Genomic DNA, 19,067 nt, shown 5'->3' with positions numbered 1-19,067 from the left:
TTGGTAACCCACGCTTTTCTATTTGCTTTCCATATTACAGATAAATTCATTTTTATGTTACCTTTTAACGCCCTCGGATTTTCTGAATGGTAAATTAATAACAATTTTAATTTATAATCGCCAGAGGCATTTGATCGAAAGAGTAACATTAAACGGTCTTTGGCTGCTTTGAACCCAGCAGCTGGTTTTCCTTCAATAGAAATGAAACTTTTTGTTGGTAGCCGTTTCCAGAACATACCGCTTTCATCAACACTGAACACCAAATTTGGTGGAAAATTTTCACGTTCAATTATTTCCTTTAGTTTTTCTGAAAACTTATTTGCGGCTTCTCCTGTTAATTTTACACTATGAACCCTGGTCCGTTTTTTAAATTTCTCGAACCAACCACGAGAAGCCCAAAAGGTTTCCGTAATTTCGTCAGTTTGTTTAGATTTCAGGTGATTAAACTGGAATATTTTTTTTTATGTTAAATGGGGCTTGAAATTGCGGACTTCGTTATATCGAAGCTTCGTTATCAGAGGTAACGTTAACCGAGGTATGCCTGTATATATATATATATATATATATATATCAGTTATATATCTGTATTAGGCGAAGAATTTATTTGTAAATATTGCAGACTGTACCTAATCTCACTTAACCTGCTACCTCATTGCCAATCCGATAAATTTTTATTTTTCTATCATATCTAGAACATATCAAGTTATATATATATATATTTATATTAGTGATAAAAAAGAAAGTTAATAATTATAATGACTGTAACTGTAACTAATATTTATGGGTCAATGCAGTTGCAGAGCAATCATGCATTACACCCATAATGTCTATAAAATATTCCATAATAATATAGACTTAAATGTATATAATAAAAGAGACGCATTTAATTTCAATGTAGTCGGCTTTACAAACTGGAGATCTAATATATCAAAATCAGTGCATGGTAATATCATTTCATCCCAATGTCTGAGGATTGCTTATATTTGCAATAATAATAAAAACTGTTCAGCAAACATTGTACAAAGTTGATTAATAATAATTTCCCTATCACTTACCTGAAATACTACTTCAGGAAAGCGATAAGCATAATTAATTTCAAAAATTTGTTTTCTGAACCCATTGGTTCAATATAATTGTCATATTTAGTGCCATGTATATATGTACATAGGATACACTTTGCATTCTTGGTGTCTTACGGCGTAGAAAACTTGTACCCACCAGCTTGCAAATTACAGTGTATCACTTTTTTTTTTTTTTTTTTTTTTAATATATAGTTAAATTCATTTAAGTTTACTTAAGTTCACGCTGAGGTAACATGCAAATTCAGCTCAGGGTCCTACTATAGGAACGGGTTTGCGATCCCGGGCATACCCGAGCCACAACTTATATCTTGTAATGTCTTTAAGTTGTCCTACACTCTTTATTTTTATTTCTCCGAAATTATTAGGGCAATCCGAGGACATAGGAGAAACTATTTCTTATCTATACCACTATTTTTTGCCTTTTTGGAGTTCAGGTTCTATTATTCCTACTCCTTTAGTGTTTCTTCTTACTATCTGCATGTTTCTCTTTGCGTTAACTTAGATTTGATTGGCTAATTGTTTAATTATTTATTTGTATTTATTTTTACCATATCCATCACATAGGGGGCACCACATTATTTTGACGACTATTACATTATGTCCTGGATACGGTAAATATGTAGTATATATTACAGTGGATTCCGGTTATTTGGGCCACCGGTTAATCGGGGCAGCCGTTTATTTGGGACAAATCTTAAAAAACATAACCCAATCGAGAAAATAGCCAGGGTTTACTTTGCAAAATGCCGTTTAATCGGGGAAGAAGACCGCAGCACTGAAGATTACCCTACGATTGTCCCCAACCGTACTGCGTAGTTCGGTCGAATTTCTGGAGGTCACAACCATAAAACGATAAAAACAATTAGCAGTCACCTGTTTATTGGGTTTTTCTGTTAGTGAAATCTGTCATAAACTGATAGTAAACTCAATCTTATTGAATTTGCGATAATACCAACAGCTGGAATTCTGTGGGTTATTATGGTGAAATGTGTTTACACTTCTATGGAATATTCAATCATATAAGAAAAAATAATTTTCAGGCTCTTCTCTTCATTCCTATTTTTAAAGCTTCGTAATTTGTTACTCCGTTCTCACTTGCACGTATCGTGTTACTTGCAATTTATGTGTGTGTGTGTTCTTTGTTATTGATTGCTTATCTTTTTACTGTTTTAATATTAACCCCCACCCACAAATGACACTGAACAGAAATGTTAACCCCCACCCACAAATGACATTGAACAGAAATGTCAACTAGTTTAGTTATTATGTACATATTACAGTTCGTATTGATTATTCCGATTATCACGTATATTCTTCCGAATTTCACGTATCATTTAATTTTTTAATTGGTAAGGTAATAAAGAGTAAATTTGTACTTAATATATCTTTCCTTTTATAGCCTGTGGATAATATTCCTCCTATTTTTGCTAATTAGAATCGCTGTTTAATAGAATTAAAATTCAATTCACAAATGTGATCCAATGAACGGCGCTTATTACACATCGTACAGTGAACGGTACTTTACAATGGTGACTCCATCGTAATGTGATTTGATTGAACAGTGAACCAATTGTAAAGGGGGGGGGGGGGAGTACATTGTATTTTTAACTATTTACGTGAAACTTCGGATAATTGGGGCAGCCGCTTAATCGGGCCAAAATGCACTAGTCCCGATGTGTCCCAAATAACCGGAATCGACTGTATATATTTAATCTTATTTTAATCATTAAATTACGTTCTCTGTCGGCTCAACGATGATTAATATATGCTTACAATTATAATTTACTTATATTTTCTTACTTTTGATTCTAAAATTTCTTAACTTTTTAATTACTATATTTGATTTATATTCGGCCTATATTGGTTTATATTTAAATTACTTAGCATATATTGATCATTACAGAAACAGAACTCTGATGGGATTCTTCCACTTGTTCAGATTACGAAGCTAAGGGGGCATAAATTCAAATTGGGGAAAGACAGCTGTTGAATAGATGTGCAGAAATTTGCCTTTAGCCAGCGGGTGGTTAATTGCTTTAAAATGTGAATTCCCCACATTATTTTAAGGTCAGATATGCTCAGAAACCTAAATTTGACTTTCACTGTACAAGGGAAGTTCAAAAAAGAAAATATCTGGACTGATACGATATAGTGACAATAAGCACACTTATGTAGTGGATGACTCAATACTCATCTAAATAATGTCTCTTGAGGCAACACAGCCCAAAGATTTTTCCACTCTTGGCAGAACTTGTGGAAAGCCACTTTTGAAATTACTAAAACCACTAAGACTTATTACTCTTTGTTTTTATGTGATCAAATTAATGTGCTTTCAGATTTTCAGTCTTTCCCAAAAACTCTATACAGCAACATGGCTGTCATTTTGCTGCAAACTTCACTTCCTTTTTTGGGTTGTGTGTGGTGAGGGAGAGGAGGCAGAGGTGTTCGGTACCCTTTATTGTTTGATAGCTGCTGTTTGGTTTCTGGATCACACCCATAAATCCATCTTTCGCCTCCAGTTCTGATGTATTTAAAAAATGTCTTGTCATTCGTTAGACAATCCAAATACTTTTTTGAACAGATCTCATAAAACTAATTCAAATCAAATCTCTAATTACTCTGGTAAAAATGTTTTATGAGAAATCGACGTGTCCCCTAATATAGAATAAGGCTGCATGGCCTCTTATACCAAGATATAGTAGGCAGAAATCTATAATTGTCCCAAAAACTAACAGAATCTCAGCATCAGATTGGGTATTTTCCTACTCAAATATTAAATTGATAAATCAGCACAACATTGACTTAGAACTATTTTAGCTTGATCAAAAATACAAGAGAGATACAATTACCTTTATTCTTTCCATGTACTACATTTCTCCTGAGTAGTTGGTTACAATTTTGAAGACGATACTCTAAAAGTGCTTACTGATAAATAAAGGTTGTATATTAACTGCAAATTGCTGATGTTATAATTAATTAATTTATACTATGCTTTTGATTTGTAGTGTAGTAATCTGTCTTTATACATAAATCTTTTTGGTCATGGTTGTACAGAGCAAGTATGGCTAACTGCATTGCAATATAATCTTGTGACAGTGTCCTTTGTAACAAGTTCTTTGTGTTACTAACAAACTGTTTATTTATTTGAGTTTCTAAGAACAATATTAGATGACCATGTAACATTTAAGATAACCCAGATAACTGATGAGAGCATGGAGATGGTAACTGGCTGGATTACTTGTCTAGTCCCTTGATAGGTAATTTATTCCAGTTATCTACAACACAACGTCCAAAGTTAAACCACAAGATCCAGACTTCTGTTGTTCCCTAGGATTTTACATTTGTATACTTGGCTCGTGTCTTTCCTGCCAGTGAGAATATACTGCCCTCATTCGGGTCAACTCTTCCCCTCTCTAAGATGTCTAGTTTCCAAGATTTGTGGTCCGCACCTTCTAAGCTGTTCTAATTTAACCGGTTACACATATGGTCTGAAAATTGACAGCTAAGATTTAATGGCATAAACTAAAGTTTTGTACCTGGGAAACAAAAGTCCCGGAGTAACTTACAAACTGAAAGGTGGACCAGATTGGTGAGACACTAATTGTTGTCTCACTTAAGAACAACGTTTGGTGCTCTTCAACAATCTGATCTTTGTTCTTTGAAATTTCTATAAAAAAATTTTTTTTTTTTTTAGGTGTGGCCTCCACATATTATTGTTTATACAAAAGGAATAATGATATTCTTTGTCCTACTTGCAATACACCTTCCTAGCCACCTCTTTGTGCATTATTGTGTTGGAAGTTCCCGTTTCTTTCCAGGTAAAAATGTAACATGGCAGGGTGCACATGGTCTCCTTAGAGCTGCTGGTAGACCTCACCATTAAAGTGTTCATCCACATGCACTAGGAGTCCTACTTATGCCAGCAAAACATGCCCCATATTAAGAAACCACTGCCAACTGCCTGGATACTGTGCACCATAAACAATAGGTACTTGGACTCACGTTGCTTGTACCAGACAAAGGGCATCCATTGGCATGTTGCACCAGGTATTTGGAATCATCTGACCAGCACACTAGTTTCCAGTCCTATATGTCTAACCAGTGTGTTGTTGACACCACAGCATTCACTGTCAAAAATGATTAGCGGTAATGAGAGGGTGTCTCTTGGGTTGTCTGTGGAATCCTATGTCTGCATGTGTGATGTATCGTCATTTGGGATATTGTTCTTGTTTTCCCCATATTGTATTGTGATGTCAACTGTTGCTCAATGGTCATACAATGCACTACACCCTTCACTTACCACAAACATTCGCCTTGCATAGTCCTTTAGTTCTGTTGGCAAGAGGTGGTTTGACCCACTCAACACCATTCTTTGTACACCTTAACTACAGTGGACTGTGAGCAACTGACAAGATGTTGTTTCCAATATGGAAGCACCCAACACATGAGCTCCCACAAACATGCCCTTTTGAAACTCTGCGATATCTTTACTACATCCCATAACTGCTACTTTATTACTCTGACTTGCACAACCAGATGCAAATTACCACTGCTCTAGCATATGAAACCGTTCAAGATTTTTATAGTGCAAGCTGTGCAGCATAGTTCATTACAGATGGAGTGGTCTTAATACAGTGATTACTGATTGTATGTTCTATAATGTTTAAAGCAGTAATTTATGATTAATGTTCAACATCTCAGAAATAAAGATTTTTTTCAGATATGTTTCTAGGAACTCTTTTTCTTATTTTTGCTTTAGAATATGCTCCTACATTTGATCCATGAAATCTTGAAACATCCAGTACTTGTTTATTTTTTAGGTGCATCCGTAGCCAGGTGGGCAGGAGCAGCAGTGCGTAGCACACGCTTCTTGATTAGACCGGGGTTCGAGCCCATGACCACCAAATACGGAGGATGCGGAAAGGTCAGGGAATGACCACCGCATATCCCGGAGCAATATGGCCTTAGTTGCTAATGCTCCTAAAAACCAAATAACAAACAAACAAACTTGTTTATTTATTTAATTTTTGACTTGGCTTCAGCTTCTCTGATGTGGGAGACAGTGAATGCTGAACATCTTTTTCTGTATAAACTTGGTGTTTCTTCACCTGTGTAAATTTTGGAAACTCAATCAACCAGAACAGTTTAAAGTTTGGTTAAAAAAATAAAAAAAAAAAAAACACACACAACTTTATCTATATTTTTGGACAAAGAGTGTAATTAACTCACTGATTTGTTAGCCTGAATAATAAAGCAAATATAACTGTTCACTGTAGTACATTGCTGCATTAACCCCGGGGGCTCACATCTAGTGAGTATGGGCTTGGCAAACCCGGGGTCCTGAGCTGGATATCATCATTCTTCTCTTTCTTGGTGATTCCTTTCTACTTCTCTCTCTCTCTCTCTCTCTCTCTCAGGGGGTAACTTGGGAATTTTTTTTTTTTTTTTTTGGCTGGTGCAGCATAAGCCTCAGGCTTCCTTGTACCATATGGCCATTAATAATAATAATAATAATAAATAATAATCTCTAATTTGCTTCCTTCCCCCTTTTTTGCAAAGTATCAGAAGGTCAAGCGAGTAGTGATGTGTGTGTGTGTGTGTGTGTGTGTGTGTGTGTGTGTGTGTGTGTGTGTGTGTGTGTGGAACATATTTGTTTGATTTGGTTTGTTTTGAAGTTTATTGGCACATCAGCAACATAGGCTATAATTCATCAATAACATTAGATTAATAAAGAGTTATAAAAATAGTTAAGGATAAAAAGGCATTAACAGATTACAGTGACCAATGCAAATTGGTCACTATGTCAAGAAAGGATATGTAAGCTGTAAAAGGATAAAATAAAATAAAAAAATTGTCAAAAAAGCTAAAAATTATGTATAAATAAGTATTCAAAGTACATATAATAAAAGAGTACATTTTAAATTGAACTAAAGTTAAAATTAGATGGTTAAAATTGGTAAAAGATATACTGTTCACATCTAAAATGTCTAATAGTTAAAATGGTGCAGCAGTCCTCACACATAGGAGGGTCATCTGCCATCAGCAGAAAACAATTCATAAGATGACTATGTCCTATGTGAAACTGAACAAGAACAACTTCCTCTCTACGGTTTCTACACAGACCAGACCACCATGTTTGGATTACAGACTTAACTTGATTCAATTTGTTTGTGGCCTTTTCGTACCACGACTCTTGCCACAGAGAATGTAATATATTTCTTGTCATCTGCCTGTAACATATATAGGGAACAAGCAGGCTATAACTGCTCTGGGAATGTGTATATCTGGCTGCACCACCTGCAAGACCTCATTACCCATGATCTCAATATGGCTTCTGATCCAGCAGAAGAAGATGTTAAATGTAGATTCATAAATAGAATATAACTTCTGCTGAACCCTGGACAGGACTGGATGAGAATAATATCTCATCATTGATAAAGCCTGCATGTACTTAAAGAATCTGTGTAAACTATACAGAAATAATTATTAGTTTTAATGTGGTCCAAGGCTCTATAGCATACAATTCTGCAGGTATATATTGCACTTCTGGGAAATTCTCTCAGATACCTGCCACCTGGGAAGACTGCAATGGATCACACATGTGACTGGGCAATATTGTCTACCATTGTGACTGGGCAATATTGTCTACCATGATGTTAAGCTCTCTGGGCAGCTCTTGGACAGAATACCAAAGGGAACATTGGCAGTCTGAAGGGTGTTATTGAGATTTTCCCATTGTGACTCAAAAATGGACGTCCACATAAGGTGGTCTGGCAGGGATTTTGGTTTAAAAGTATAATTCAGTGACAACTACTTTTGTCAAAGCTACAGAGGTGACTCAATTGCTTCGATATATAAACTCTGGACAGGGGATGTTTCAAATGTTCCACTAGCAATGCTTAATGGTGAACTGGGTATAGCCATCACAGCAAGTTATTTCTAGCAGATGCATATGTACACTTGGGAGCCATAATCTAATTTATATTGGACAAGTGCATGATAGATGTGAAGTACAATGCAGCAATCAGCTTCTGAATTATTGGATGAGATGGCATGTAAGAGGTTCAGTCTCATTGTGTACTTTTTCTGCAGTTGGACATATGTAGAAATGTCAACTTATCAAATACAAGACCCAAGAATTTTGTCTAGGGTTTTATTTAGTTCTGGTTTAGGGTGAAGGTTCTACATGCAACAAAAATGTACACAGATGGTCTTCTGAGATAAGAACCTGAAACAATTAGCCATTTCCCAGGAGATGATGTGTTCAATGGCATGCTGCAATTACCTTTCGATGACTCTCATATTGCATGACTGTGAAAAGTCATCAACAAAGAAGGCACTGTTTAATTGTTTTAAAAGAGATATGGTTACCCACAAGAATGGTGTCTCCTCTGTGGGTGGGTCCGTCTATCCAAGGCTCTGTCTTTGTGAATAACTGAACAGTTACACAAGTAGAGCGTTCTCATTTGCTTTTAGATATGCCTCCTGTAAGAAAAAGCAGGATGGCCTTATGCAGCAGAGCCTTGATGCCTTCACTATTTCATAAAGAATCCAAAATTTCATTGTGAGAATTTGAATGTGATCATTATTTAGATTTGCTGGGTCCATCTAATGGCTTCTGAAGGGCTGAGGGCTTTGTTTTCTCAGTTCTGAATTTGTCCTTTTTTTTTTTGGAAAGAAAGGATGCTGGTCTGTGTCTATTTCTTCAGATTTTGTGAAGAGTTCAAGGAGTGAGTCATCTGATGCCGCCTTCACATCAGCATTCATTTTTTTCTTGAGTTGTTGATGGCGCTTCCAGTTTTTTTTGGCTTTTCTTTCCTGTTCGGTTTTAGTAGTGGTGAAGCACTAGGTATTGATATTGGAGTGGCATCTGTGTTTTTTGGGTGGGTTTTTGAGAGCTAAATAAATAGCACATACTAGGAGTGAATGGCTCTCTTGGCAGAATAGTCATATCAGTTTGCATCTTAATGGAATGCTTCCCTGCAACACTCTCAACATATGTAGGTTTATTACTACTATTTCCTCCTTCCTCTGCTGGCATACTCGAGTATGCAGAGTTGATGCATACAGGTTTTGTATGCTGAACAGCTCATAATCTTGAGGTCCTTTGCACCACATTCGAGCACATGCAAGGGCACTATGACAGACCATTTGCAAGCGTCCGTATTTTTGACACTTGAAGCATTTTAAGGGATTTGGTAATAGATAGTATGAACCAGAGCTATAATGTTCAATATGTTCTATGATGATATCAATATTTGTAAAATAATAAGAGAAGTTTACCTCAATATAGCAGCACGCAGAACACTTCTATATGATACTCTCCAGAAATTAAAACAAAAAAATCGAAAACCTTACATTACAGCAACAAATAATTAAAAATCAATTGATTTTTAATTATTTGTTACTGCAATGTAAAATTTTCGATTTTTTTGTTTTAATTTATAAAGAGTATCATACGGAAGTGTTCTATGTAATATATTGAGGTAAACTTCTCTTATTATTTTACAAGGGATTTGGTATGTATGGCCTCACTGGGCAATGCAAGTTCCCAGCTGTGATAGAATTAGATGTTGCTGAGTTGAAAGAAGAATGAAGTTTCTAGTGGGTATCTGATTCCCATTGCTACAGGCAAATATTCTCTTTACACTGTTACTCCTTGCAGCTTAAGTTTTATAACAAATTTCTTCCTCTGATACTTCCACAAGATCCCACTCAGAGATCATGCCATGAGATGAATTTAGTGTTTTATGTGGAGTAACTGTAATTGGTTTCCTTCCAATAGAGGTGGCTCGAAGATCTGTTCCAAATGCTTATTTTTCATTTTGATTAAAAGATCACCAGATCTTAGATGACTTCACTGATTTAGGAGAGCCTGATTCTAACTCTTTCGGTATAAAGAAGGGTGACATTTTTTCTTTTTTCTATGGGCTTTTTTGTTTGTTGAATGGATTATCAGGAAGCGTAATTTTCTGGTAGGGACTGTGTTGGTGCCTCAGAAGAAATGTTTACATCATCAGGATTTATAAGTGTTTTTGTTTTGGTTTAGTGCCTAAGTTCCCCACTCACCATGGAGCCTGAATGGGACACCCACTACCTAGCAAGCATAAATGCGCTCAGGAGTGGGATGCCAAGGCACTATACCCACACTGCTTCCAGCCTGAATCCTGTCCCACAGACCATGAGAGTAGAGGCATTGCACTGACACAGTTGACCCTCACATGCAAACCCACTAGTTTGCATGTGAGGTGATGCTAATCTGGGGGACCAACAGCATTATTGGGAGGTCCCCTCATGACATACAGGTGCCCACATCAAAGGGACATACATATGTATACACTATAATAGAGCATATGCATATCACTGAGCTTATCCAGATGGGTGAATAAAAACGTGTGCCGTATTCAAGGGTTAGGTTATTTGTATACATAAGCTTTTCTATCAATTATTCTCTTCTGTCCTCTCACTGGGCTTATCCAGATGGGTGAATAAAAACGTGTGCCGTATTCAAGGGTTAGGTTTTTTGTACACATAAGCTTTTCTATCAATTATTCTCTTCTGTCCTGTTACTGAGATCACCATAATGGATTATGATTATTACCCCCCCATAATGCAAAATGGGGGAGTTCGATGAGATCTATATCTTGATAAGAGTATGCATAATTTGTTTGTCAGATACAAAGAGAATACTGTTAAGGCAATTCCCATCATGATTCTAAGAGCACAGCTCGCAAGAAATACACTTCCAGATGGGGCAATGGATTCCACTAGAATGCTATTCCAATGTGAGTAGTTGATGTGATTGGCAGATATTTTTGTCTGTACAAAATAGAATATTTAAGGGCCAGTTTTACTCGGAGAGTGAGATGCTTCCTGCTATAAGCACTAGGCAGCTTTCTATTACAAAGGATGAAAGCTTACTGAATGGCTCATAAGTCAGAGAGTGCAAAGTAGGAAATGTGAAATTATAGTGTTAGCGTCAGTCCTTTGTTTTTTTGCATTGGATGGGGTGCAATGATCTTGGATTTGTGATGGAGTTAAGTGTTCCATGACTGGTACTTTTTAATTTTTTTTCCCTGGGAGTAGACTTTCCTAGGTTAGTGGCTCCTCCACAAGAAGATGAGAGCAGTGCCAAATAGTTACCAATAGTTAAGAGTTATGTGCTGATCTTCTTAAATAATTAAAAAACAAAAAGAATGTGTTTTGCTTTTAAGTCTTTGGTTACTTTTTTTAGACAATTTAATAGAGAGAAATTTGTCTTTAAATTCTTTTCTTTGCTCTGATCATCATATATTGCATTTGAAAATCACTTGATCACTAGTTTTTGCAACATGAAGCCAAAGAACTGATGTTGTAAAAATTCAAAGCTGGAGAATGTGTTGAAAGCATGTTTTTTTTTTTTTTAAACAGCCCATTCAATGCTTTCTGACACAAAGCGTTTCAAGATCATATTTCATTACCATATCCATGAATAACTGGTTGGCACAGAAGGTGAAACTAAGTGTTGATTAATGTTTGTCCCAGGTGTAACTGAGAAGTCTCAGTTAAGTGTTTGTTTAAACTGTAATTCTTCTAGAGGGAAACAATTTAGAAAAATTTGTCATGCTAACAGTACATTTTCAAACCTTTAATGTTCTTACTGGATAAAACTTGCATGAAATATGTGGTAAAAATAATTTTTAATTTTTATTTAACTACTACTAATAATAAATATGGAAACTTCAGTGACAGGTACATCAAAAATTGACATTTAAAATTTCAGCAACAGAGCTGCTAACCTGGAGGACAGTTGGACAAGGGTATCATAAGACGAGGTAATCTATGGTCATTAGGCGAAAATAAAGACCAATTTGGATTCCCATTCTGGAATAATTTCAGATGGCCAGCTGCAACACGTGAATTCTTTTTTTCCACGATATAAACAACCTGAAAAAAAAGTTCATTTCTGTCAATGTTACAAAACATTAACTTAATAATCAGATTGAGGAGAGAGAGAGAGAGAGAGAGAGAGAGAGAGAGAGAGAGAGAGAGAGAGAGAGAGAGAGAGAGAGATTGAATTAAAATTAGAGGTTGGGATGAGCAGGGCAGACGATTAAAGTCTTCCTCATGGAAGATTTTCAATCATCAGTCTTCAACCCACTCTTTCTCACATTTTCTGGGACTGCCTAATCTGTAACAATATTCAGCTATATAATTGCTCATCATGTTTACAGTGAATTCTAATGAAATCTGGAGACCAAAGGTATTCCACAAAATACATGCCCCACATCTTCTCCAACAGCTTGTACTATTAGTACATAACATGTTTCAGTGCTCTGTGTGACTCTATTGACCCTATCATTAGAATGTTTCTTTGGGTAATGAAGAAATGCATTTGCCTTATGTGGTTTTGCCCCATCTTGGGAAAAATGTTTTGGGACATTTTCTGCAACTCAATTTCACTTTAAACTCATGATGAACTGTACCAAAAGTACTAGTCTAAAAAATATCTTTTCACACAAAAAACATGTGGTTCAGTAATGTGTTCGATAATTTACAAAATATTCTTACTAAGATGCATTAACTGGTCAAAATACTCCTCTCCTGTCTTGCATGTTTATTGACACCAAACTCATTAATTCCAGCACATAATACATCAAAAATATAGACGTTCAAAACTGTTGCTCTTTTCTTGATGACCCTGTATAAGAATTATAGCTGAAAGAAGAAACATTCTAATAGTGGAGCATGACTGTAGCTAACTGAAAAAGGTATAATAGATGAACTTATTTTATTAACTCAGTTTACTGGATAAACACTAGCTCTTCAAATGATTTTTTTTTAAAAGTTTGTTTACTTTTATAATGTCCTGTGTTTACCAAATATCCAATGGATGGATTATGGAATAAAATTTCAACTCAAACTTTCCTTGAATATTTTGCTTACAACTACAATGCTGTAATATGGAACCATTAATTCTTCATGTTTATATACATTCTTCACATACACAAATCATATGTTACAACATCTTTATGGTGTGACATACAATTTATATACTATCTCTTCAGTTGATGAGAGTTTCTAAATGAGAGGCCTAATTTTTTAGAATATTTAATTTTACTAGAAAAATTAAATATTCTTAGAAACATTTACACTGCAAAGTGCAAATTTTTCTACGTAGATCTAACATATTATAGCTGATGAAGTTAGAAGATTGTGAAAGTCCTCACTGGAGCACCAATGAGGTTCCGAAATAAGTGGTATTGTGAAGAATATTAATTTCATGCACAGTAATTTGGAAAAAAAAAAAAAAAACTACTTGTTAATTCAAATAGTATAACCGTTTTAATTTTTTTTGTTGGTTTATATTTTGGCTGTTTGTAGCATTGGTCGACTATCATGGAATATGATCTTTTTACTAATTTCAACTGATTTTGTAGCAGTTGATTTTTTTTTTTTTTTTTTGCTTGGTCAACTCATGATTTTCACATTCAATCTTCAATACACTCATTTTTTTCAGAAGTTAATACAGGCAATTCCCGCTTTACGAGTTTTTTTTTTTTCAAGTATCAAGTATCAACAAAATTGAAAATTCTAATGTTAAGCATTCATAAATCCCACATTTCAAACCATGCGTGTAGCTATACAATATAATGCACCCCGCTTTACGATATTAATCCATACCACTGTATCATAATGTGAACCGAATAACACATTGTTTTTTAGTTATTCATTCCAAGGTCTCAGAAGTTGGAATTTTTGCTGTATAACTAAGCTATTTATCTCTCTAAAAGGTCATTTTAAAATGTAAATTGTATTAGTTACCAATTCAAATCATTAAAATGAACTACATTTTCATCATAATCATATGTTCTGTAATAAGAACCAATTTTGAACAGCTTTGTGATATTTTTCTAAAACACTTCTGAAGGTCACTACCATAAAACAATAAAAAACAATTTTCAGTTTCCGGTTTATTGATCTTTTCTGTTAGTGCAAGCAATTATAAAGAAGTAGTAAACTCAATGTTATTACATTTGTGAAAATATCGGCATTTTCAAAATATTCAAAACTGAAATACCGATATTTCAAAAATATCAGTATTTCAATCATATAAAAAACATAAATAAAATTTCAGAATCTTCTCTTCATTCTTTTTTTTTTTTACTCCTCACGAATTGTGTTAGTTGCAATCTCACTGGAGTGTATCTTCTTAGTTATTTGCAATTTCTGCATGCCATTAAAAAATGCTTATGAATGCTATCGTGAAATTTATAAAGAAAAGAGAAGAGATTATCTTGGAAAAAAATGCCTCTTGAAGCATTTCTGAAGAAGACGACTCCTTGTGCAACAAACCAATAACGAGTGATCAACAAGTGTGCATTTAGTTGATGATGAAGAATAAACATTCTATAACATTTGTTAAGTCATAAATAATCTCTTTAAATTATATTTAACTTGATTTTACAGGCTACGTTTTCATTTATTTGGATAAATCAATCATTGTTTAAACATAAACTAATTAGCTAACTAATTAGTTTATTGTTGCAAATGTAACCCCTGTTTTTAACACTATGTCTATGGGAATAAATTCCCATTTACAAGCACGTGCTAGGAACGAATTAACTCATAACGTAGGGAACTACCTGTATATCTATTTTAACTTCCAGCAACCTTTTGAAATTTTCCAAGCTGTCAGCCTCAATTACCTATGAAAGCAACTTATCTTTGTAATTAGCATTAGCAGAGGCATACAATGCAAGAAAGCAAGCTTATGTAGCATCAGCCAAAAAAAAAAAACAAAAAAAAAAACCTCCCATTTCACCCCTCCATATTTGTTCCAAATGCTTGTCGAGCTTAGCCTTAAATTTATTTAGGCTATCAACTTCCACAACAAAAGATGGAAGTCTGTTCCACCAGTCAACCACCCACTGGCTAAAGGCAAAACTTACGCACATCCATTCTACAACTGTCTTTTCTCAATTTGAATTCATGCCCCTTCAGGGTCTTAATCTGAGCAAGAGGAAGAATCCCATCAGCATTCAGTTTGCTAAACCCATTCAAGGCTTAAACACCTCAATTAGATCACCCCGCGGGTGCCTATTCACTGCAATTAACAGCACTTTATACCTTTCTTGGTAAGAGCATCCCCTTTGTTCCCCTCACCAATCTTGTTGCCCTCCTTTGTACTCATTCTAGCCTCTACATCCTTCCTAAAATGAGGCCTCCAGACCAGTACACAGGTCTGGCCTGACCACTGTCTTGTACAACGGGATAATCACCTCACTGTCCCTGCTAGCAAAATTCCTATATATCATTGACAAGACTCCATGACCTGCCCTGGCAGCATGTCTGCACTGCTCAGCAAACTTCATATTTGACTGCATGATTATCCCCAGGTATTTTTCACTTTCCACTTCCCTTACTGTAGTACCACAGAGTTCTCTTGGATTATTGCTACTCATATGCAGTACTTTGCATTTGTCAATGTTAAACTTCAGTTGCCACTTCTCAGCCCATTTGCCCAACTTATCTAGACCCAACTGGAGAAGCATACTGTCTTTACTGTCATTAACAACCCTGCCAACCTTTGTATCATTTGCAAACTTGGACATTAATCCTGATATACCTTCATAAATATCATTGATAAATACACAAAACAACAATGGGCTCACCGACCCCTGGGGAACTTCATTAAAAACATTTGTCCACGAAGAGCAGTATTCACTGATTACCACTCTCTGTCGTCTCCCACTCAACCATCCCTTTATCCATTGTAGCAACTTATCTTAATGCTACACCTCTGCAATTTGTACAGCAGTCTTTCATGTGCAAAAGTATTAAAAGCTTTCCTGAAATCCAAGTACAGCTAGCCATAGATTTATGTTGGGGTTAGATTGCTGGGAGGAGTAAATGGAATCAGCACAAATGGAACCCTTTATATAATGGAGACAATCTGAATAACAGGGTTAGGTTTTGGGCACCAAAAATTTTACCTACCACTTTGCATCGATTGTTTTATTTTATTAGCATTCTTCATAGTTGTAGTAACAGTCGATGGAGGCATATTCATAGCCCTACACACATTAGGGCGGCTTTCATCAGATTCTATCCTCCGAATATTGCACTAGGATTCAATAAACTACTTTTACCAGACATGGCATGTTTTCTTTCTATTAAATTAAAAACTTTATAACACAACTGATTTACTGGTCCAACCTATTTCTCTGTATAACTGTTCATTGTACTCATCAGAGTTATTCAGCCTATAACACACTCCTACTCTCAATTTCCCTTTCCCAGTGTTTATGTCATTGCACTGGCCATCTATGTCAACTGGATGCTTCCTTCAATTTTATGTGTTTCTTTATGAACAGCATAACCCCTTCTCCTCTTCTAGCCTCTCTATCTTTTCTGTACACATTGTACTCCACAAATTCCAATTCTGCATTGCTTATATCTGTGTGCCACCACTCCTCTGATATCCCAACAACATCTGCCTTTGATGTCTTGACTAGCATTTCAAGCTCATCAAATTTATTAACTATACTCCTAGCATTGGTGTACATGCACCTGTTTCTACTCTTAGTTACCCTAACACAGCCCATGTATTTATTTGTTCCACTATGACTCCCAACAGTCCTGGAAATCTCCATTGCCTTGCTTTCCATGCTGCTGTTAATTCTAATAGAAGCCGCTCAAGAATCACTTTTTCCTTTGCCTGCGGCCACTGGTAACCTTTTAGTCTGTGCATCCTCCCCAAGGTAGCAGTTTTCCAACCCACCTAACACTGCCTCAATAGCATCAGCAAATATTCTTGCACCTTTCTATTTAGGTGTACCCCATTCCTGTAGAAGCAGTCTCTCCTATCAACAAGCACAGACCAGGTTGAAAAAAATTTCTATCCCTTGAACTTTGCACAATCTCTACAGGGCCGAATTGATCAACAAGGCTCTCATCATATACTCCCTCCTAACGTGTCTGGGCAGAATTGCCGACACTTCCACATTCAACCATAACTCGCAACTTTTTTTTTTTTTTTTTTTAACATTGACCTGTACTTGTTGAGGGCGCTTCTGTAGCCAGGTGGGAAGGAGCAGCAGTGCGTAGCACACGCTTCTTGATTAGACCGGGGTTCGAGCCCGTTACCACCAAATACGGAGGATGCAGAAAGGTCAGGGAATGACCACCGCATATCCCTGAGCAATATGGCCTTAGTTTGTAATGTTCCTAAAAACCAAATAACAAACAAACAATAACAAATGTACTTGTTGAGTAAATCTACAGATCTCTTACTTTTACCTTTTGTGCCCTTAAAAGATGATATGTGCTCTACGTCAACAACTTTGACATCATCAATGTCATGGTCTTGTTCCACCTATCCTTCTTGCATAGTATATTCCCCGTCTCCCTGACAACAGAGTCACAAACAATAACTAGTTCCTTTGGGACAAGTGCATTCTGCCTTGAAGATTGCATCAGTTATATTAATTAATTTCTTCGAGGGCATTTACCCTACACCTCAAGCTCTCATAGATGCCCATCAGAACGCTGAGTTGGCACCTAATTTCTTGACGTTCTAGGCATCTAGGACATACAAAGGCATCCTCCTTGGCTAGATCATGTCCTGTTTTAGAATGTTCAGCAAAGATTTCACATTTCGCACATTTTTTGAGACTGATGCATTGGAGAATTGCCCCCTTCATTTCTCCCCAGAGTCACAGCACTCTCACCAATCTATGGTCTATGCGCTTTGCAGCTCTAGTCTGGGGCATGATTTCCATTTAAATACAGTTTAATTAACAGTGCAATTTAATAAGATTAATAAATATTTTTGATTAATTGATAATACTACACTAAGCTAACAGATTCCTAATACAGTGTTTCGTATTACGTTATCTAGTTTTACGTTATACCTTATGCTATCAGTTCTAGATATATATGTTGCACTATTTCCTATCGATTACAATATGGCTTCTAGTTCAACAATATTGGTGCCAACACCTGGAGTCGTAACTTCCAAAAATCACTAATTAAATTCAAAATAAGAAGCTAACGAATGCTACTAAACCTATTTAATATCTTTGTAAAACACAATGTAGTATGTTAATTAACGAAGAATATGGTAAATTATCTATATACTATATACTTATTATCCCTTTACAGCAGCCAAAAGTCCACCGACTGTTTTCTTCTGCAACCACAGTGCCCTGGTCGTGGAATTAATTAATAACTTGCTACAAGCAAGCAGAAGCACCTTTCTGTTAAGAGATAGAGATTTGTAGATACCAACGTACAGATGCCACTATTTGTGTAGCATATTGGCAACCTAATGTATGGTGCTCTGCTTAATTTTAGCGTTACTGTGTTTTTTGGAGATTTATGTGCCACTACATGGTTGTTTTATTTTTTAACGAATCTTTCTATATGCGCTTTATAATGCTGCAGTTCTCACACGAAGAACTCTCTAATACGAGTTTTTTTTGTTTTTTAACCATCTCCCCCCCCATCCACCACTACTGTTAGTGCTGTCATTAGACTAAGAAAGGATTTCCTTAAGACTAACTTCAGAGGAGTGTAGGTAAAGAATAAAAAGATCCCTGTTTGTCCTGAAATGAAGATGATCCCTTCTGTTCCTGTAACTCAGTCGTTTTCAACCGGGGTGCTGCAACAACATTATTGGGGTGCCGTATAATTTCGGTTTAAGTTAAAGTTATTATTATTATTTTATTTTATTTGAAATTTATACATTTATTTCATTATAAAAAGATGTACGGTATCGATTGTACCGTATCTTTTTAATTTTGTGGTGATCTATAATTAGAGGGGAACTTAGAGGGGGCTTAGAAGGGAACAGGTATCCTGTGTGTTATCAGACACTCAGCCTAAAACACTGATGGATCCAATATCTCTCTATATAGAAAGGATAGACAGGACAGGAGGGGAGGAGGGGTTATGCTATTAATTAAGAAACACATAAAGTCAAAGGAAGTGAAGCCAGTTGAC

General features: G+C 35.9%; 1 protein-coding gene across 4 annotated transcripts in view; it reads right to left on the bottom strand.

Moving 5' to 3' along the window:
* Dis3l2 (Dis3 like 3'-5' exoribonuclease 2) overlaps nt 1-19,067 on the bottom strand; it is a 440,068-nt gene that overhangs the window by 211,448 nt on the left and 209,553 nt on the right. For all 4 annotated transcript variants that reach the window (XM_090373977.1, XM_090373976.1, XM_090373978.1 and 1 more), the window contains one exon: nt 11,861-12,008. In XM_090373977.1, the coding sequence (XP_090230103.1) occupies nt 11,861-12,008 (148 nt within the window). The remainder of the gene's footprint in view (nt 1-11,860; nt 12,009-19,067) is intronic.

The sequence above is a fragment of the Mastigoproctus giganteus genome, chromosome 5 (genome assembly GCF_048544385.1).
Source record: "Mastigoproctus giganteus isolate SK-2022 chromosome 5, ASM4854438v1, whole genome shotgun sequence".
NCBI classification, from domain to species: domain Eukaryota; kingdom Metazoa; phylum Arthropoda; class Arachnida; order Uropygi; family Thelyphonidae; genus Mastigoproctus; species Mastigoproctus giganteus.
The sequence above is the reverse complement of the archived record's forward strand: the minus strand, read 5'-3'. Positions and strand labels throughout refer to the sequence as shown.